This window comes from Xenopus laevis, chromosome 1L (assembly GCF_017654675.1).
Source record: "Xenopus laevis strain J_2021 chromosome 1L, Xenopus_laevis_v10.1, whole genome shotgun sequence".
NCBI classification, from domain to species: domain Eukaryota; kingdom Metazoa; phylum Chordata; class Amphibia; order Anura; family Pipidae; genus Xenopus; species Xenopus laevis.
The window spans coordinates 147,095,306-147,118,822 of NC_054371.1; the positions used below are offsets into that span (position 1 = coordinate 147,095,306).

Genomic DNA, 23,517 nt, shown 5'->3' on the forward strand with positions numbered 1-23,517 from the left:
GTATTATGTGAAAAGCTGTCGAATTTTTCTTCTTTAGCGTTGTCTGAAAACTGCTAGTCTATATGCAGACCAAGTAACACTGCAGCGTGGCTGGCAGCAGTAGCTTGGTAGCCTATGATTTAGTGTCTTTGACACGAAACGCGTCAGGCATGAGTAGTTTATACCAATAAAGATTTCTATTTTTTACTCTACATTCGTCTGATCCATGCGTGACCTTTTGAGTGCCCTGCTCCAAGATTTTGCTTCTTTGTATACGGTTTGTCCACTCCCTTGAGCTGACGGCCTGGGGCAGGAGCACCTGGGCCACCTACTCCATTTGGTGAGTTATTATACAGGCGAAGTCTATGCTTAAATACATATACAGGTATGGGACCTGTTATCCAGAATGCTCGGGACCTGGGGTTTTCCGGATAACGGATCTTTCTGTAATTTGGGTCTTCGTGCCTTAAGTCTACTAGAAATTCATTTAAAAATTAAATAAACCCAATAGGCTGGTTTTGCTTCTAATAAGGATTAATTATATCTTAGTTGGGATCAAGTTCAAGCTACTGTTTTATTATTACAGAGAAAAAGGAAATCATTTTTAAAAAATTGGATTATTTGGATAAAATGGAGTCTATGGGAGACAGCCATTCTGTAATTCGGAGCTTTCTGGATATCGGGTTTCCGGATAAGGGATCCTATACCTGTATTTGTTTTGCATTTATGCCAGCAGTAGCTTGCCACCATTATTAGAGGCTGCCTGTTATAGCTGTAATGTAACACTGGGAAGGAAAGCATAATGTCAAGTTTGAGAATTAAATTGTAATGACCACAACAAGTATTATAACTGTACACAGGCATATTAAAGATATGTTTGTAAGATGTGATACTGTCATGAAGGGTGACTAGAAAAGAAAACTGCAGATTCTTGATGTGCACTATGCTTTAGCAAATAATTGGTGTTGTTGTTAGTTTTGCCTAGAAAACCGAATTCAATGCTTGCAGAGGTCTATACATTCCATATAGTTTAGGTAATCATATTTATTAAAGTTTTCAGAAGACGTGTGGCAGTCATATATTGTCATTCTGTCATGACAAGAGATAAGATACTGCAAACTGACAAAGTTGAGTGTGAGTGTAATATTCGCCAATATTGGAAAGATTAGTTTTGTTTTGTTTTATGTTTAATCACATTTTTATCCATTTTGCAATCTTAAAAATCTGTATATCACACAATATGGTTTTGTGGCCTTAACTTACTGTTAGGAGGATTGCTGACACAAACTCAGGCATTGTGTTTTTCCTTTGTGTTTCTTGTCCTGAGTGTCAACATTAAATAAAATTGTAGGCCATACTCATAGTTTGGTTTGTTAGATTCCACATAGTTTGGATAATTCTATGAATATGTATTCACTACCTATATTTATTTTCCTACTGGAAACAACTTAATCAATTTGTTTGTTGTTAGTGCATTGCTAATTGTTGGAATATGTGAAACATTGTCATGAAAGTTTTGTTTGCCATGTGAAAAAATGTTAGGTTGAGAAAATGACAAAATAAATATATAAACTGTAAGAAAAAATACTGTGGGCTGATTTAGGAGGCATTGTTATAGGTATAGGAAGCATCTATAGTGATATCTGTGAATTTATGAATGTCTTTTACGTGCTACTTCGAATGGAAACAATGCTTCTTTAGTTGAGCTTCTTTTTATTTGGGTGTAAAAGTTCTGCACCGCCTCTCAACTATAACACCCCCATTATATTTCATTGCCAGAATGATCCTGACCATCATAAGTGTTAATAACTCTGATAATATTTGAACTGCTGGGTCATAAATGTCCAGTTTGATAGAGAATTTTAAAACATTCACTACAATTTAATGGATGTTTGGCAGTCATATGCAAAAGTTTGGGAACTCCTCTTAAAGCAAAAAACCTTGTACCCCCCACCCCAGGTAGACCCCCCTCCCTCCTCCCCCAGGCTAGCTACCCCCCCGGGGAAATGCACCATACTCCATACTTACCCCTCGGCGCAAATTCTTCTAGCGGGGTTTCATGCATTCATCTTCCGCGTCCTCGGTAAGCTGACTGGGAGATCGGTATTTCCGTGCATGCGCAGTTGGAGCAGTTTGACGGATTGCAACAACTGCGCATGAGCGGAATTACATGGAAGTTGCCAATCTCCCAGTCAGTTTACTGAGGTCGCGGAAGATGGATGCATGGAACCCCGCTGGACGAATCTGCACCAAGAGGTAAGTATGGGGTGTTTGCCCAGGGGTGTAGTTAGCCTGGGGGGAGGAGGGAGGGGGTCTACCTGGGGTGGGGGCTACGGGGGTTTTTTGCAAAAGGGTTTCCTTCTCCTTTAATTTGTTGTGGTTTTGTTTATCATTGGCTGAGCTTTCAAAGTAGCATCTTCCTTTTAAAATATAATATGCCTTATGAAAACAGTAGTATTTCAGCAGTGACATAAAGTTTATTGGATTAACAGAAAATATGCAATATGCTTCATAACAAAATTAGATATGTGCATAAATTTGGGCACCCCAACAGAGATATTACATCAATAGAGAAACAAACAGGCGGCACTCTGGATAAAATAAATAAGGAATTTATTCCAACATGAGATGGATCCACATCGCCTTACACATTTCGGGAAGAAGTTCCCTTAATCATATTATTATTGATTAAGGGAACTTCTTCCCAAAACGCGTAAGGCAATGTGGATCCATGGAAAATGCAGGCCAGTAAACTTGATAAAAATGTATAGATATTTTTATAAAAAATTATGTGCAGGACAAAAACAACTTAATTGAAAACATATAAAATTGACATTTACTCTATTTGATACGTCTGCTTTATATTTTAAATTAGAGTTATTGATGTTCACACTGCATTGCATTGCTCTGGTAAATAGTTACTTCTTGGTATTTGCACTAAATATGTGTATTGTAAATTCAGCTTCTTTATGTAAGCTTGATGTGCCTAAAAAGGATGCATTTAAAAACTTGAAAGCTTAGAAGGTGATGCCTCAAAAAAGCTGCCATTTTTAAAATAGAGCACCATTATTTTAAAAGATATATATGGTTTTATTTCCAGCTGATTATTACGATGTGTCTCCACCACAGTCTAAATATACATTTTAATGTAGCTTCCTAGTAATGTAAATAGATGAGAAAATGTTATGCTGTAGCTGTTTCCAATATCATTTTATGCCAGGTTTGCAGCTGTTTTAGACCGACTGTCTCATTTGGGTATCCTGTAGTGGTATTACCACCTCACCCTTGTGAGTCACTTGCATAACATAATTTGGCTATGCATATCTTAGCTATGTCACTGGTATACGGGTCTTCTTCGACAGAATGATATAATAAAACTAGAGAGGTACATTTCCTGAAGAAAATGTGAGTGGTGCTTGCCGTGGCAAAACTCAGGCCCAAATCTGATTGGCTGTTGTTGCCCCGCCCCTTTTTTTCCTAATTGTGAACCACAGTCACTCAGTGACTAACATACCAAAGTTTGGGAATGCTGTCATTTAATGTGTAAAAATGGCAGCATTTCTATTTTTTTCTATTGAAAATCAATGAATGAAATTTGATTGGTTGTTGGTGGCTCCGCCCACTTTTTCTAAACTTGAAGTGGAAACCCCCAGCGACCACATTTGTGATATTCAAGGTCCCTGACATCAATACTGAGAGAATGGCAGCCTTCTTAATTTTTCCCATTAAAACCAATCAAAGAAATCTGATTGGTTGGTTTTGGCTCCACCCACTTTTCTTAATTTTAATCCCAGTCCCCCAGTGACCAACTGTGCCAACTTTGAGGAGGCTGCCATTAACCGTCTAAGAGCGGCAGCAGTTTAAAATTTTCCTATTTAATTGAATGGCTGAAATTTAATTGGCTGTTGTAGACTCCGCCCACTTTTTGTAAATTTTGGCTGCAGTCACCCAGTGACCCACGGTGCCAAGTTTGGGAGCTCTGGCTTTATTACTGTGAGAATTACAGCTGTTTACATTTTCTCATTGAAGTCAATAGGGAAAATCTGATTGGTTGTTTGCGGCTCCGCTCACTTTTTTGGGTCCCCAAAATAGGACAGAAAAGTCACAACACCCCATTCCCGAATAAGCTGAACGGTTTGACACCTCATTCATGGGTCTGCGACAAACTAATTATTCGATAAATTCCCCATTATAAGTCAATGGGGCAAATTTGGGGACCTCTCCTGCCCCGGGGGTAAAACTTATACCCTCGTGTGGGGTATCATCTGACACAGGTCGCAAACCTCTTCAAATGTGGTAAATTTAACGTTTCTACAAGATTCCCTCTCTGCGCTAGAATCCGTCAAAAGTTGGCCTCAATGTTAATCTATGGGACTTTTCGGGGTGGTTAATTGCCCCCGCAAGGGGCAATTAACCACCCACCCCTTAGAAAAGTCATACCACCCCATTCCCGATTAAGCCGCACGATTTGACACCTCATTCATGGGTCTAGGACAAACGGTGCGGGACTAGTTACGCGCCAAACTTTCATACGGAAGAAGAATAAAAATAAGTTTGCAAGATAACAGTAGTGATGCTTTGCTTCGCAAGCACCACTAATAAATATCTAGCTTATATGTAGAAATTTCAAAAATATTAAACTTTTTTATCGTATACAGCCACCATTGTTTATCCACTGTATATTTTTTAGATGTATATATGTGTGGGGAATTCCATACAGGGGCCCATGTAGATCAGTTCAGGGGTCAGCAAACTTCCAGAGAAATTGTTTTTAAAAATGTGCATGTATGAAACGTTGATCTTAAGTAAATTCCAATGTAGGAGAAGTTATTCAGTGGGACAATAGAGTAGATATAGATAGCTATTAAAATATTATCTGCTTTGCCAGGGATTATTGGAATATTAGCGGTTGACCATAATAAAATAGATTAAGAAAAAAACTCTTCCATGTGTCAATGTTTTGTAGACAATTATGGTTTTCAGATATTATTATTGGTTACTGTTGTTATCCTTTTAAGAACTTCTTGAAGCAAATCTAATGGAGTGTACTGTACAAATGGGAAACTTTAATCTGTCAATTTCTGTACCTCTTGCTTAATATTTTTTTACCCTACAACAAATATTTTTCCAACAGGTCAAAATTTTTACGTCAAAGCTAAAAAAAAAGTGTTATCGCAACATGATTTTCAGCCTATTTACTAAATGAAGGAACAATTAAGCCCTTCCACTGTGCAATTTTACCTTTCATTTCAAAATGTTTTGCCAGATCTTAGATGAAAAAAATCACCAAGCAATATTGTTGCTAGTTTTTGTTAAAAAAATCTTGTGAAGAAAAAAATCTTTTGACTTGATAAGTGCTCATAATGGACATGAAGATGCTTAGCAAGAAAATGCTTCAGGTTATTGCAAGAGAAACTATAAATTTGATCACCATAAATATGATAATGTTTGACTGCCAATACATGCATCTGTAGGGCATCTTTAAATAGTATTCACTTTTGCTATGTTAACTGTCACCAGTCCTTATGTAACACTTTTCCAGCCCAAATGTAAATTTTTCTCTTGTGACATTCATTAAATCATGAAATGCCCTTTCATCAAATACATTCAGCTGGCAATAACAATTCCATCAACATTAGCTCATTAGTTTACCCCTTTTAGTGGTGCTGTAAAATCCACAGTGGCAGCAAAAATGTACCAGAGGCCCAAAACCAATTTTGTGAGGTTTTATTTTTTGGTACATGATGGCTGCCTTCATCATACTCGACTTAAACCATTTATTCTTCTTATACACCCCTCTAGAAAGTAGATGTCCAGCAGCACGAGTGTCTTTAGTTGGTTTATATAAAGGCAGTGCCATGTTGAAAATATAGTTCAACTGGTATGATACAATGGTTTTAGTACTTATATAGGGGTCAAAAGTTATATATGACACTTTTCTCATATAAAATAGTGCTAATGGTTGCTTCCCAAAACTGTATTGTTTGGGGGTGCTGTAAAACAGATTACATCTTTAAAGGTAAATAAAACATTTTACTTACTTGCGGTACCAGTCCATTATCATCTGTGGTTACATGTTTTCTTCTAAAAATTGTAAAAAATAACTTAAAGTTATACTGTGTGATAAAGAAAACTAGGGAACTCGGTTAATTTTCATTTATGAAAAAGACTAGTTACACTAGATTTAAGAACAATATTTTTATAACTATGTGTGCTGCATGCCAAAGAAAAAGTCTTAAAAAGTTTAAGCTGCAAATACTTTATTGCTTTTTGTAAACCATTCAGAATTTATCTTCCAGCTATTACTAATATGACTGCCTGCAGCCTCTCTCAATTAAAATCTAGTAATTTAATTATACCCAATGATAACCGTATACTTGCAATATTTCATATATAACTATTTCATGCACTGTTTATATAAGTTAATAAGTACCTAACCTTTGGTTTCTCATTACAGGGTTCAGATCTTGATAGTGATGACCCTAAAGTGGGAGCTAAGCATTGTCGAAGGGTTTTCAAAGAATCTACCTTTGACTTTAGCAGTGATAGTGATGAAGAAGCTAATGGAACATCAGTAATGAGATCCAATAAAACACCTTCAAATACCGATAATCGGAAGCAGATTACATTACAGCAATGTGGATTTTCCAAAATGCTGGAAAAAGAAATAACTGATAAGAAAATATCCCTTCCTGAAGAAAGTAATATGTCTATATTAAATGTGAATATTAAAAGTCAGTTGAGTTCCAGATCCGTACAGAAAAATAAGTATACTACAGACCAGAATGTTGTGCCAGTTTCTGAACAGCATCACAGTTGTGGAAAATCTACATTTTTGGGAAAAGGAAATGTCTGTGAAACAGAGTACAGCTCTGATGAGAGTGCTGAGGATGTTGTTTTGTCCTCCCAAGTATGCAAGAAGGATCCAATGAAAAAATCATCCCTTTTCAAATGCATTTCAGAATCGGATTATTCAGACTTTGATTTAGACACGTCTGTTAAAACGAATAGTCAATATATAAAGAGTAGCTGTGATGAAATAAGCGATGAATCTGATGACATTGAAATACCAAAGAAAAATGCATTAAAAGATTCTTTTCTTACCAAATATGGTGCAGCTAAAGATTCTCAGACAATAGAAGTGTTTACATCCTCCGATGATGACAATTTTCAAAATGAAAAAACAAGTCCTATTTATGAAGGTGCCAGGCGCAAATCGGCAAAATTTAGAATGAATCTGAAATCAAAAAAAAGGAAAAATGAATCCGTATTTCAAACAAACAAAGCCATAACACATCAAGAAGGTGTAAAACATCATTGTAATTCTTTGGATAATGTTCTAGGTAACTCATTTTTTAAAATAATTTTTGTGTTGCTAAATAGCAAAATCTACTTAATTTCGAATAATTATTTTGTTTTGATTTATAACAACATTTTAAATTCCATAAATGTTCTGCTCAATTCTATAATTGTAAGTAAAATATAATTATACAAGTAGTACAATTTAACATTTTTGTGTACTACTGTTAGTGCATTAGGCTCACTTAAATATTGCATTGTTACTTTGGTAATCTCACACTAGGTTGTAACATAGCAGTGTGAAATGTTAGCTAGCCCCAGTGACTTCATTTTGCTAAAATTCTGATAAACTCCATTGTGATTAGCTGTGAATGTTGATAAGGATATATATATATATATATATATATATATATATATATATATATATATATATATATATATATATAAATGAATATCTTGTAAATGATATCCTTATAAACGGTGAGTTCTCATGTCATCAGTTATAAACAGTGAGTTCTCACGTAATGTGAGTTCTGATGTCACATGAGTCATTGAAACTTGTGTATTATAATAAAGTACCCACAGTTGGAAAATATGAGGATATTAGAAGTTACCTCAGAGTTCGTGTTTCTATATTGTCATGAAACTCCTTGGTAACTTTATTCACTATATAATACACAAAAGCCATAAATATTTTGTAAATGATATCCTTATAAACGGTGAGTTCTGATGTCATCAGTTATAAACGGTGAGTTCTGATGTCAATTCTGTCACATGACTCACTGAAACTTGTGTATTATAATAAATAAAGTACCCTCAGTTGCAAAATATGAGGATATTAGAAGTTACCTCGGAGTTCCATGACATGTATAAAAACAGGTCATGGAACTTCGGCCTCATGTTTTAATATGGTCATTCACTATATATATATATATATATATATATATATATATATATATATGTATATATATATTATATATATGTATATGTGTATATATATATATATAATTTTTTTTTTTTTTTTTTAGAAGGGACCAGAACTCCAGTTTTTTTATTCAAAGGGATTTATTTTATAATTTGCTGTGTGTGTGTATATATATATATATATATATACACTTTCTCCAATGAGTATCCGCACTCCAAGGCTGCTGTTGATGGCGGGGTGCACGGTGATTATATGTATATATCAATTAGCAATGGACCAGCACTCCCTTTTCTTAAAACGTAATATTCTTTATTGTTGTCTTGGTATCAAACCGACGTTTCGGTCCACCTTAGGACTTCAAAAGTGAAGCAGTTTGCATGGCTTTAGAAAGTCCTCGATTTCAGTTATTCTTTCCAAAGTGTGCACTACTAAATAAAAAACAAAATCTAGCATGTAAGCGTTATTTTTTTTGAATGGATACGTTCTGAAGGTGATAACAAGGTTCTGTAATCTTATTAATGAAACAAGGAATTGTGAAAACTTTTTGCTGTAGATCAGTTCATTTAAGAGTTAGCGCAAAGGTATTTTTGGCCATGACTGTAAGTGAGCCTAGAAACTAGAAATTAATTGAGTAATAAAAGGGACTACATTTGCCCAGGACCATTAATTCATAGCAACCAACCAGCAGGTAGGATTTACTTGTCATGTGTAGTGATGGGCGACTCTCACCCATTTTGCTTAGCCGAAAATTCACTGAAATGCACTGAAGTCTATGTGCAACATTTTTTCACCCATTAGAGTCTATGGGTGTCGTTTTCATGGCAAAAAAGTTTCCCTCATCACTAGTCATCTGTTTAAAAGGAGACATCTTATTGGTTGTTATGGGTTACTGCTCCTGGGTAAACCTAGTGAATTTTATTACAGTTGGGGGTACATATGGAAAAATATGTGCTCAGAATTACTGTGAAAATGTTTTTATTTGTCAGTGTTTAGAGAATAAAATTTGAAAGGTTTTTTTTTTAAGCTCTAAATGTTATCTACTCTACTTTCAGATGGAGTTGAAGGTGTAGCATATATCCACTCAAATCAGCATGTTGTTGGTTCAAGCAAAGCAGAAAATCAGCTGAGTAGGTGGGCTGTACGAGATGTTTTTGAATTAAAACAATTCTCCCAGCTTCCAGCTAATATTACACCCCTTAAAATGAAGGTAAGCTATATTATTCCCTTATTAGAAGGCTTGCAGAAATATGTTTGCTTCATCTGTTTGTATTGTCTCTTGCTTTAGATTGAGATGTGATATTGAGCATATTTACATGTCAGCATGGCTAGCTTACTATGTGATTAACAATTCAAAAATGGTTAAACCTAAAATCAATTTATGTCATTTTGGTGCACATGCAGCATACAAACAGTATGGCACAAGATTTTGTTAATATCCAATAAATATGATAATTTATTCTTTTAAATAAATTTTATTGGAGACAAAAGAGCTTCACCTAACTCCATCCACATACATGACCAGATCAGTTTTCTTTTTGTTTTTTTTTAATAATGCCATTTATAACACAAGCCACCTAATATTTCATACTTATTACAGTACTCAGTCATAATATCATGGCAAACATTAAGTGGGTTATTTATCAAAGGTCGAGTTTGAGTTTTATTCTACCTCCAATCAACTCACAACTCGAATGTTTGCTTATTTATGAAAAAACTCTAATGTAAAAGATTCAAATTTTTTTTAACCCAAAAATTTTAGGTTTTCTTTTTTTTAATCCGAAATTACTGAAACTACCGTCGATAAACTTGAATATTTCAGGAAAACACAACTCCACCTTTGATAAATCTGCCCCTAAGTATAGGGCTCATTTGTGCTATGAGTACTCGGCTCTATACATATTCTAACACCTGGTGCAAGGCACAGAGCATGCTTTAAAGTGCTCCTATAGTTTCTTAAATGAGCCCGAAAGTGTTAATTTCATTCAGAATATTAAATTACTTTGATATTGTGGCTGAGTTATCAAAGTAGATGCTAAATTGCAACAGTTTTTTTCCCCTAGGGTAGCTTTCAGACCCTTACTTTTAATTACTAACATATTTTAAATAAATGTAAAAAAAAAAAAAAAAAATATATATATATATATATATATATATATATATATATATATATATATATATATATATATATATACGTATATATATATATTTGATTGATTGCTGCTGACTGAAACAGTTTAGCACTCTGTCTAGAGTTACACCAAGTGCTGCTTTTATAAATAAAGGGAGGAGAGCTATTACAGTTCCCATTCCCAATGCAAGCACAACATGCCAGAGATGCACAATAGACTTGTATAGAGTGATCCCTGTTAGAGAGTTAGAACTTAGAGGGGAACCACAGGTTGCTCTGTGACGGGTGAAAGTGATATAATAGGGATGAGAATTATTTCACATCCGCACATGCACAGTGCGTCATTTTCGTACTGAGTTGATGGAGCACACGGAGGTCCTAGAGTGACACCAAACAAAAATCTTCCACTCGTCAAGCTGTGTTGGCAAAAACACAATGTGACTAAACTGAGTGTTTTTAGAAAGTTTTAGGGGAAAATAAAATACCAAAGCATTTAATATCATATAGTTATAGGATCCAATATCCGGAAACGCATTATCCAGAAAGCTCCAAATTACAGGAAGGTTGTCTCCCATAGACTCTATTTTAAAGGGGAACTCCTGCTTCCAAACTGAAATTTGATAAAGAGGCCCACATAACATAAACCCCTAATATACCCATCACAGTTACCTGTTTCTTCAAAAAGTATGAATAAATGCCATTTTCTATGCTGAAATCCAGCTGTTTAACAGTTCTTCTCTTTCTGCATCATTTGAAATCCTGGCAGGGAAGGAGGGACTAAACACTGATGTTACACATTGTAACAACTACTCCACATCTTACAGACAGCATGCAGGAACTACATAATCCACAATGCATCGCACTATGATCTTCCATTCCTTATTGAAATCACGTGTGCAGGGAATTGTAGATTGAGGACAGATGGCTGTTGATACAAAGTAACAGTAGTTCAGCAAAGTAGTCAGAAAGATCAGCAGAAGAGCAGGGGGCTGGGCTTAGGTAACTGTCAGAAACCATTACAAATCATGAAAAGTCTGCATATTTTATAATTGCAAAGTTGCTTGAAATTATGTTTACTTTTCAAAAAAGGTATGTTTTTGTGTTCGCCTTTAATCAAATAATTTAAAACGTTTTAAATGATTTCCTTTTTTCTCTGTAATAATAAAACAGTGCCTTGTACTCAATTTTAAATGAGATATAATGAATCCTTATTGGTTGAAAAACAATCCTATTTGGTTTATTTCATGTCTAAATGGTTTTTAGCAGACTACAGTTATAAAGTTCCATATTGCAGAAAGACCCCTTATCCGGAAGACCCACGCATTCTGGATAACTGGTTCAATACTTGTATATCAAGGTTTGGTAGAGTCACACTGAAACCTTCAGACTGTCGGTTACTTTTTCAGGAAGGAAAATGTCTCTCCTCTTGTTAAATATAAAGTTCAGGAATGTTATTACTAGTTCTGAGAGTTTTTGTGTTTTCTAACACAGAAGAGGTCAAGAAGAAGGGCAGAGAAAATTTCTCCCAAATTAATTAGTGGCAAGTTCAAGGATTTTGTGAAAAGCTGATATTATCCGAAGTTACCCTTTCGCTATTGGAAAATCTGCTGGTCACATCCTCCGCACACTACCCTCCACTTATACTGCATGCAGCTTTTTTCAATCAGTTGCATGATTTTAGGTTAAGTTTACATAAAGTTTTGCTGAAAAGAAATTTACAAAGGCAGCTATTCAGTCCAGGATTACTCACTATAGCAACTGAAACGTGCTGACTGAGAAGGGGGAGGCTGCTTTCCTCTTAGCTTCCTACCAGCTGTCACATACAACCCCGGCAGCATGAGCCCATGAAAGTACAGACCAGTATCAGCACTAGGAAACCATATCTATATTCTTAATAAATCGGTACAAGCATCGGCCTATGACAGAAGAACATAATCCTTCAAAGTGGATGACAGACACTTGGCTCTATGTCTGGTGTTTGACAGAGGCATAACAGGATGCTTTGTAGTAAAACCTGGATTAATGGTAAACCCCTCTTTATGTTATTGCAGTGTGGTGTAAATGAGAGCACTAAGCTCTCTGTCAGCATTGTAAATGCTGCAAAACACGGAGTACTTATTTTAAGTTATTAAGTGGATTTTTATATAACATTTTTTTTTTTTTTATTTTTTTTTTTTATTGCCTAAATCATTTTTACGTGAAGAGTAAATGTGTGTTTATGCGAATGTGAAATCCATTCTGAATTTGAGGTCATTCTCAGTATAGTAAATTAGTCTAATGCATATAAATAAATATTATGGTCCCAGCTATATGTCAAATATTAAAAAGAAGCGTGTTCTCTTAGAACTGTTATTTTTACATTGCTGGTATAATGTGCAGTGTTGTCTTTCACTTTTCTAATATTTTTTTTTTTTTCACATCATATCAAAAATACTTTATTAAAAAGTTTAACTAGCACATGTAGTAGGGTTATATTTATGTGTCCAGTTTTCATTTTCTGACACCACCTGTTTTTTTATTGATTGGGTTTATTCTCTTGTAATTTGACATCACTGTCCAGTTCTTATACCCAAATTCATGTAATGAAATTCCTTAGAAAGAACTTTAAGTAGGACAGGCACGTGTCCCGAACAATGCCAGTGGGCTTTCCTATTAGATAATCCACATAAGATACTGTGTGCACCTCCACTGGTTTAAATGAGCAGCAGATCTAATTTTAGGGGGTATCAAAGGTCGAGTTTGTGAGGTTTTTTCTACCTCGAATAAACTCACAATTTGAATGTTTGCTCATTTATGAAAAAATCCGCATGAATGCAATCAAGTTATCTACGGGAAAAAAACTTGAATAGCTCGAATTGAGGTTTCAAGTGCATTCGAGGGCCATAATAACTTTTAAATTTAAATTTTAAAAATTTACGTTTTTTTTTTTATCCTAAAAATGTCAAGTTTTTACTGAAACCAGCCTAGAAAAATTAGAATTTTTTGGGAAAAACGCAACTCGACCTGTGATAATTGACCCCCTGTCGTGAATCCCTAAACTCTTTACCCAGTTATGAAGTTATGCCATCATCCCTATGTGCAGTTTATATCACTTTTAACCATGGCTTTCTTCTGTCATAACTGAAGTTTTATTACTGTAGGTCAGAGTGGGAATGTAGACTGGCCAATCGTGAGTTTTTTTTATAAAAAGAAGTGCAGCACAGAAAACAGGATCAAATATTAAGAAAAGAGTTAATATGCCATCAGAATTCTTAACAATTAGTTAGTTGTGGAGCTGTACCTAAGGACTGTGACACAGCATTTAACACACTACTTGTAGTTGGAGATTAGTGTTATAGACCCAAGGACATGCCTTTTATAAGAGCACATAATCTGCTGCTATCTGATACATGTAAATGATTTCAACTACCTTTGGATTCCACATTGCAATACATACAGTTTAATCGCATGATTTTAGACACCATTGCTACTTGTCATACTGTATGTGACAAGTAGATGGGTCAGTTGTATAGACTGTGCTGTCTTAAGAGCAGACTGATCAAAATGTAAAATTTCTGATTTTTCTCCCCAAATTTCACTTTAGAAATGGTCTAAAAGCATTTATACCTTATATATTCTGAAGTATGAAAACTTCTAAAACATTTTTTGCTCAAGCTTCTGAACAACTTATGAGATTTCTCTAGTAAGTGAAGTGATAGGAAGATTGTTGTTCAAACACATATTGGTTTAAATGGGTCTCAGCAGGTTTGACCTCCCAAGTGTTTTCGTTAAAAAATGTTAGCAAAAAGACACAAGAAAAATGGCTAAATCTTTCAAAATCTGCTATAGCAATATCATTTTTTTTTTTTTAAATTGACATAGAACTCAAATTTCATTGTGACCTTAGGGGATTTGTATGTGTGCTAAAACATTTTATGGTTTCTACATGCTACTTAGTTGGGTGATTATATACATAAATATGTTAATTATTCTGAAAACGATGACAGATAAGATGGTTAAAAAAAACAAAGCAATTCATAAGAAGATTTTAGATATCATAGGTTTGAACAGAAAGACATATTTACCTGTTTTTTAGAGTCTGTATTTCCCATAGATACGTGGTTTAGTGGGTTTAAAGGAGACCTGTCACCCAGATATAGAAAATCTGTATTATCAAAGTCAGTTTCAAATTAAACATGAAACTCAAATTATTTTGAATGAACAAATTTTGTATTACCACCCAATAGGTACTCAGTGAAATTTTATTGTAAAGTACAGCTTTTGAACCGAATGCTGAAAAATTGTCTCCTGGTACAACTTTCACACAATACACCTCTCAGCTGAAAGGTACCCATAGACATGTGTTTGGTGCATTACCAGAGGAATAGGCAAAACATGTGATGGACAGTGTGGTACAAGTGTGGTACAAACGGTTGTGGCATGAAATGAATGCTTTAGCAGGCCTCTCCATTTTTTGAATTTGGCATGCACATTTGCCAGAAGGGCCATGGACTAGAGTCCTGCCCGGAACCAATTTGTTAAACGCGACCTGCATACTTACTCTATTGGACCCGCTACCCGACCCGTAAGTACCTTATCCACAACCCGATTTGCGACACGATGACCATCAAGGAACAGGAAGTGCTGTCATTGTAAACCGGAAGTGACACCTTTAGAAGTAGACGTGATCAGAAAAAAAAGTAGTAGAACAGGAAGTGCTCCGAAAAAAAGGAGTAAAACTAGCTTTTGAGAAGACCCGCAACCCGACCCATGACCCGCAAACCCGAAGAACCGCTGACCTGGGTCTATTTCCGCTCCCGAAACTTCTACCTGCAACCCGCAGGGTATCGCGGGTTTTTGCGGGTAACCCATGGGTACCCGGCCCACTCCAGGACTCTATCAATAGCGGTGTGATGGTCATGTCCACTGTATAAAAGATATATAGTATGCCAGTATTAGTGGAGACTTCCATATAGGTCTGTAAATAGAATAACATGTTTAAAGGGAGTGTTCACCATTAAATGAACTTGGGAGTATGATGTACAGAGTGATTTTCTAAAACAATTTGCAATCCGTTTTAATTTATTATTATTTGTGGTTTTTAAGTTATTTAGCTTTTTATTCCGCAGCTCTCAGGTTTGCAATTACAACAGTCTGGTTGCTAATTTCCAAGTTATCCTAGCAACCATGCATTGATTTAAATAAGAGATTGTAATTTGTAATATGAATAGGGCATGAATCGAAAATGAGTAACAAATACAATCATTTTCTTTTTTAGATGGGGTCAGTGAACCCATATTTGAAAGTTGGAAAGTGTCAGAAGAGGAGGCGAATAATTTAAAAGCTATAAAAAAAGAATAAATAAAGGCCTATAACATAATATAAGTTATCTTAAAGTTGAACCGCTCCTTTAAACATTTGATGCCACCACTTCTTCCTGGGCACAATCCCTTATTTTGAATTAGGATTTTTTATTACTGTGCATTTTTATTGCAGTGGGTGATTTTTTTGCTTTCTACTTTTACATATAGTATAACTACAGCACCCTGCTACCACTCTGCATCCTGGTGGTAAACCAGGAAATGGTTTTCTAAAAAATGTTTTCTTGTTTTACATTTGATAGATAAATAATACTATTTTATTATATCTGTATCAGCAGTGATTTTTGCATAGGCCATTAATAAACTGTATCAGCTTTTTACTGGGCGATCAATTCAAATTACTCAGCGCTTCTCTTTACTTTGTTTTATGATTGTGTCCTTTAGAAGATTAATATATTCAGTATTGTTTTACAATGATTAACAAAGCCAAGTAAGAAGATCCAAATAATTATGTGTAGTAATCCAAACCCGTAAATGAATTTATATCCACTGCCATCACAAAGGTGGCGATGTTTATGTTACTATGTGGTAATTGTATTAGCAACAGTTCTGCTTTGTTTTTATGGCTAGGAACAAGAATATCGCCAAAATATATTAAGATCTCTTAATCATATGGCAGATTGTTAAACAGAATGTAATAGGAAAATAAAGATATTGGAAACATCTCTTGTCTCATTAAACAAGTTAGACAGTTTAAGGAACTCGTTTTCAATGGGAGTTTGTGGTAGGTCTTGTAACAGGTTGGCATGAATCCCAGAATGCTGATTTAAGACAATTCAAGGATAATTCATCTTTGCCTACGGCATACACTAGAACTGAATCTACACAAAGTGTGTTTACTGTAACACTGTGTCCCTCTAAGCTAAATCCTTGACCATTTTCTTTAAAAAGAACAGGAGTTCCTTAACATGTTTTTACAAATTAAATTAAACTTTGTTTTATTCTTTCCATTTTTCTAATGGCATCTGTGTTGGTTTATACAGTCATTTCTTTTGCCTTGCAGAGACAAGTAACTGGATGTCATTTTAAGTTTATGGGATTTGGAATGTTATCCGAAAATATGTTTTCATCTTTTGTGTTTGAACAGATGTGTAAACAAAAGTATTGGTGCTGTGTGCACTGCTGTGTACCACCCCCAAACAAAAAAATTGGCACGCGTTTATTGGCATAGTGACAGATCATCATGGCATAATGTTTTTACGCTGGGTTCATAAAGCTATAAAAAAAATCTGCAGCAGTTTTGTTCCGTTAATCACAATGACGTCCTGTGTACTTATGCACAGATCACATATTTGCAGCCTGCTGTCTTTCTTGGACTTTAAAGGGATTCTGTCATTTATTTTTTATTTCTAAATTACACTGTTTACACTGCAAATAATTAACTCTACAATATAAAATGTCATTCCTGAACCAGCAAGTGTATTTTTTAGTTGTAATATTGGTGTGTAGGTGCATCTCAGGTCATTTTGCCTGATCATGTGCTTTCAGAAAGACTGGCAGGCACTTTAGGATGGAACTGCTTTCTGACAGGTTGTTGTTTCTCCTACTCAATGTAACTCATTGTGTCGCAGTGGGACCTGGATTTTACTATTGAGTGCTGTTCTTAGATCTACCAGGCAGCCTGTATGCAATGCCTAGCAAAGATTGCAGCTTTTTTCTCTCTGTCATAATAATTTATTCACTTTTAAAAAGTTATATTTTATACATAAAGATTTACTCCTCAGCCCTTCTCAAAGTGCCCCATACAATTTAAACCATGTCTTTTAAACACTCGCTGGCGGGAAAACCACCAGCTGTAACGATATCACATGCTTAGAGTTATAGTTAAACATCAATTAAATATTTGGCTATGATTACATCCGTTCAATTTGTATACAAAATATCAGTACATACACATCAGATTTATTACATAGACAAGATTAAAAACAAATAACAAAAAGCAATAATGTTGTTAAAACTATCCTGGTGCTTCACAGAACTGTTCTACATTTTTTCTATTCACATTAAACTTGCACTCAGGGAAACGATTAGTTAAATTGCTCCTGTGAAAATACTTGAGACAAACACAACGGGCTCCTCTACTTTAGTTGGACTATAAAACTTTACTTATATTGGTATATTAACTCTTGGTTCTATAATTAATCCCATTAGGCTATATCTATGAATGCAAACTAACCCCAGGTGACCTCAAGTTCTGGTTTCCCTAGGTTATATAAGTATACGACCTACCAAACATCCAACTGTTATGCTGTGGTGTATGTTATAATCACTGACTTAGCAGGATATGGGAGACCGCTGTTGCTATGGATTCTCTTACCCCACAACCTCTCTTTTCCACCACTGACAAATAACCCCAAAAAAGTGTAACCCTTTAGAATTAGGAGTAAAGCTAAAATGCCACCAACATACATAACCACTATTATGGGCCCTCTCGTGTATTCAGAACCCGTACTAAAATAGTACTCATTATAGTACTCATTATCGGTGTAGTTACAAAGTCACCATATGTATAATCGGTAACCAGCGATTAATGTGTTTTTAATCTTGTCTGTGTAATAAATCTGATGTGAATGTTCTGATGTTTTGTATACAAATTGACCGGATGTAATCATAGCCGAATATTTAATTGATGTTTTAACTATAACTCTAAGCATGTGATATCGTTCCAGCTGGTGGTTTTCCCGCCAGCGAGTGTTTAAAAGACATGGTTTAAATTGTATTTGGCACTTTGAGAAAGGCTGAGGAATCAGCCGAAACATCAGTCTGTAGCTAAATAAATTATGTTTATTTTTTAAGGCCTGTGAAGTGCTGATCTTCTTTGCAAGTGTTTTGAGAGGTTTTTGATCGTGCACCCAGGCAAATTTATACACTTTATCATGAGTGCCGGCTCCCAGTGGGGGGAGATATATATATATATATTGTATGTATAGCGATATGCCCATGTATCTGGTTTTTTTTCCTTAGAAATCTGAATATGTCTCTGATGAGAAGAAACCACTGAAATCTGAGAAAGACTTGGCAACAAAAAGCTACACTGTGTTGCAGTATCCTATAACACACCAACAAAAGAAAGTACATCGAGTAAGCAAAATGACTTTCCTGGTGGGCGAGACTCCCAAGGCAATGCAGAGGTAACTAGATATACTGATTCTAAAAAGCCAGGCCTCTCTGAGGAAGACAATGTAACATGATTTAAAAGGATATGACAAATCAGGATATAGCTGGGGCACCTTATTCTGTGAGGGGAGTCATCACCTGCAAAAGTCATAAATAGCAACAAAACCATTAAAGGAAAACTTTACCCCCCAAATGAACACTTAAGCAACAGATAGTTTATATCCTATCAAGCGGCCTATTAAATAATCTTACCCAACTGGAATATATATATCAGTAAATGTTGCAATTTTACATCTCTTACCTTGAGCTACCGTATTTTGATGGTCTGTGTGCTGCCTCAGAGATCACCTGACCAGAAATGCTCTAGCTGTAACAGGAAGAAGTGTGGGAGTAAAAGACAGAACTGTATCCGTTAAGTGACTCGTGACCTAACATGCAAGGTTTGTTTGCACTGAGAATCGTAGGATCCCAGGGGATTTATGATTAGCCAAAGACACATGCTACTAAAAGGTACATTATTATGAAAATGGTTTATTTACAGGATGCAGGGTTTTATATGTGAGCTGTAGAGACCTACATTGTCCGGGGGAATCGTTTTCCTTTAAATAGTTACTTAGATGCAATCGCAAATGTTGACATTATTCATCAGCAAATATATATGTCTCCAAGAGAAAATATATTTGTCTCCATATACAATATGAAAGCATATACATCCTAGGTATAACAGTAAGCAGCAATATATCAAGCTACTGTCCAAAACACAACTTTTCTCAATAATGCATGTAGGGATACGAAGACTAAAGATTTGTATATGTCTTTGTTTGTTTCTAAAGCTGTATAAAAAGATTTTTTTTAAAAAAAAAAAATCTTCCACTTGTAATAGATAAGCACATTTTAGCATATTTATTGCAAAACATATTTGCATCGTCACGGTCTATAGGTCTGAATGCAAACTTCACTACATGTTCCATTACCTTAAGAATTGTTTGGGAAATGTTGCCTTTATTTGTAAGATTATATGGAATGTAAAATAAACTATTTTATTCATATTTTAGTTAAAGAAGTAATACTGTCAGTTACTGAAGTCCTTTCTTAGAAAATGTAATATTCTCTTAGCAATAAATAAATGCTTGTCTGTCACATGGGTATATTAAACTTGAAATTATATTTGTAATATTTTAGGGGGTTATTTACTAAACTCCGAATTTATCTGGTCTGGCTTTTTGGGACAAAACTCCCCAAACGATCTGTTGCTTAAGTATTTATTCTTGGGGTATAGTTTTCCTTTAAAGACATTCATTTGCTGTAATGGAGAAAATGGTCTATTTAGCTGACAGCCATAGTACTTTATACAGCTTGTTAAGTTGATGCTACTTTTAAAATTTCTATGATTTTGCAGGAAACAATTTCAGGAAATGGCAGCTTACTTTAACATGAATTCAGCAGAACAATTTGCTCGTCACATTGCCAGTGTAAAATCTGATGTCCGCCAGAACATGCTCCGTGAATATTACATCAGCAAATATTCTGAAGCTGGAGATCTATATCCTATACAAGAGCAATTAGCTTTACAAGATGATAAAGAGCACAGAAAAAAGGAACCGGGTAAACTGGCTACAAAAAGAAGACTAAAGGGAATTAATACATTTCCAGATGAAACTGCTGAAAAAAGGATAAAATCACATAGAAAAACTAGTGAACGCATTGCAACAGACAGCCATGGCTATGAACATTTGGATTCTAGTAGCCTGAATGTGCCCTTTTTGATATCCCATACAGAAAACCCTCAAATAAACCACACACGTGACTCCTCAGCCACTACCCTGAAAATCACTAATTCACATGGAAAGCTTTCTTCTAGTGCTGTAAATCCTACTTGCAGTAACAATGAGAATAAACCATGTGAGACAAGCTCCATCTCGGAGCTGCTTGGAGACACATCCATTCTTGATGATTTGTTTATCAACAAGACTAATCGCCAGACAGAGTTACCGGTGAAAGCAAACTATGATCCAGCAGCAACAAAAGCAAAGCGCCGTCCCAAAGATTTTTGGGATTTATTAAATGAACAAAATGATGAAAGCCTTAATAAGCTCTCTGATCTCAGTGTGATAGAAAAGGTCTGTCAGAGTCCAACCTTACCTTCGGCAGCCAAGAAAGATCATTGGAATGATTCCCTGTGGGTAAACAATGAAAAGTTTTTATGGCGAAAACCCGATTCAATGCATAATTCAAGTACATCGTCAGATGCATAGCATGTGTGTACAGCAGAGGGTAATGATGCTTTTTAAATACTGTTTGGTGATCATTTACAGTTGACATTCGCTAATGTTATAGGTCTTATTTTTGAAGAAGTAGTCTTGCAAATTAAAGAGAATTGCCTATACCCATGGCACTTTATGCCCTTGCACTGCTCCCATAAACAGATTGTAGAGCTGGCTCAGAAGTTCGAGGCAATCCTGCTCCTGCCTGTTATATGGCATGTTTATGAATGCCTTACGGCTTCCCACACATTTTTCTATACATGCAGAGAAGCATTTGAACCTCTTTGTGACCCATTCAATGCCCAGAGCAACTCTTTGAGCCTGATAGCGGTGAGGCAGAAAAAACACTATTTGAACCTTGCCATCTTAAGAGTTCTGCTTTGAGATCCACCTTGTCACCACTCCATATGTGTGCAATACAGAGATTTTTAATTCTATTAGGAGCAGTACAAGCTGCCAGACTTTTGTTTTCTGACAAATGGAAAGAGTGGGCAATTTTCCCTTTGTGTCATAGCCCTAATGCTAAAGCTGCTACATGATCAACTTATCGGAGCTTTTAGCCACAATCTGAAAAACAAATAGTCAATTTGTAGATTCTATAAATATAGATATATATGCACACGCACATATGTATATCTTTTGATACATTGTTTATGCAGCATGTATATCATATTATTGTAATCAGTGTTACACAGCCTTGTTTCATGCAAGCCTTGATTCAGTGCTTTTTTAACCATACACATTCAGTGAAACCTCAATTTTTTATGGCCTGATTTTAAGTTTCCCCTGATTTTTTTGTTTTTAGATCCCACCAATATATAATGCATAAAACATTTCCCTGATTTTACATTTTCCTGGGTTTTAAACCATATAATAGAAAGGGGTCTCATTTTCCTACCAAATACATAAAGCTATTAAAAAATCAGGTCACAGGTCTTGAATGTGCCATTTTACAGCATCCAACAAGCATGGTTTGTAGAAGCTGGCCAGTCCAAATGTTTCTCATTTCTTTTAACCTTTTAATGTAAATAATTTTACCTGTTCATAATAAGGTTATACATACATATATACGGTATATATATATATATATATATATATATATATATATATATATATATATATATATATATATATATATATATTATTTTATTTTTATTTATTTTTTTTACAGAAAATGCTGTTGCACTCTAGGGACTTAAGCACGGTTTCTGCTTACTAATGGTTGTGCATTCCATTCTGTTTGATTATATATATATTATATATATATATAATTTTGCACTGTTGCATATTCTAAACTTTTCAGTTTTTCTTCTTGTATCCATTTGCTCCTAATAAAATTTTAATGTATTGATACAATGATACTGTTTGCCATAATTGACTGTCTGTACTTACATAGGAGAGGCCAACTAATGTGAACAAGAGTAAGAAAATCTTTTGGCAGCAGTATTATCATGCAACAAGTAAAAACATATACTGTATTTTAACAAATGCATTACAGTTGGAATTAACTCAAATGGCAAAAGTGATAATACTCTCAAAGTATGAAACGGCAATAGAAGCACATTTAATTACATGATGTTTATAAAGTAAGCATAGACTGACGCTCCCCGTGGAGGCAGTGTGCTTACATAGTAAAGTTGGGTTAAAAAAAGCGCAAATAAACTATATACCAATATCTATATTATTTGTAGATTGTAATATCACAATATTATATTATGCTTGTCCATGAAATCATCCAAGCCACTCTTAAAGGCATTAACAGAATCAGCCATCACAACTTCATCTGTCAGGTCACTCCACAACCTCACTGTGAAGAACCACATACGTTGCTTCAAATGAAAGTTCTGTTCCTCTAATCTAAAAGTGTGCTTTTCTGTCAGTCTTAACTAAGTGAAAAGATAGAGTATTTTTCATGGGGGAAGAAACACCATACCTGCTATTCTTTATTTGGCAGGACCTCTTCCAACAAAACCATTCTGCTTTTTGAGCTTATAAACACCTTGTTAGATGCAGGACTGTCCTTAAACGGGGAGGGTTGGGAGAACTAACATTAAAATAGAGAGGAGCCACCTCCCTATATTAATTAAATATACCAAACAAGAATGATGCTTGTCCCACGATTCAGTTAAAACCAGTTGCATACTGTGTAGAAATCATGTAACTAAACTATTTTTTCCTAATGGAGTACTATGTGCACCCAACTGGCTTTAACTGAGTTATGGGAACTATAAACTATATATATATATATTTGTCTGTTATGATGGCACTCAATTTTCACAAAAGAAAAGACTTGTAGTTAAGGAAAAAGGTTTATTAATACAATTGGAATTGGTTAATGTTTATGCTGGCACATGCTGTGTATAGGATAATGTCAGAGTCACTTTAAATATTAAGTCTAATTAAGAATGTTTAGTTTCATATAAATCCAGATTTCTTGCTTTACAT

General features: G+C 35.1%; 1 protein-coding gene across 1 annotated transcript in view; it reads left to right on the forward strand.

The window, feature by feature from the left end:
• ercc6l2.L (excision repair cross-complementation group 6 like 2 L homeolog) overlaps positions 1-21,225 on the forward strand; it is a 67,530-nt gene extending 46,305 nt beyond the window's left edge. The window contains exons 17-20 of the mRNA XM_018259169.2: positions 6,437-7,322; positions 9,256-9,410; positions 18,656-18,822; positions 20,208-21,225. Of these exons, the coding sequence (XP_018114658.1) occupies positions 6,437-7,322; positions 9,256-9,410; positions 18,656-18,822; positions 20,208-21,063 (2,064 nt within the window). The 3' untranslated portion in view covers positions 21,064-21,225. The remainder of the gene's footprint in view (positions 1-6,436; positions 7,323-9,255; positions 9,411-18,655; positions 18,823-20,207) is intronic.
• Positions 21,226-23,517: the final 2,292 nt, after the last annotated feature.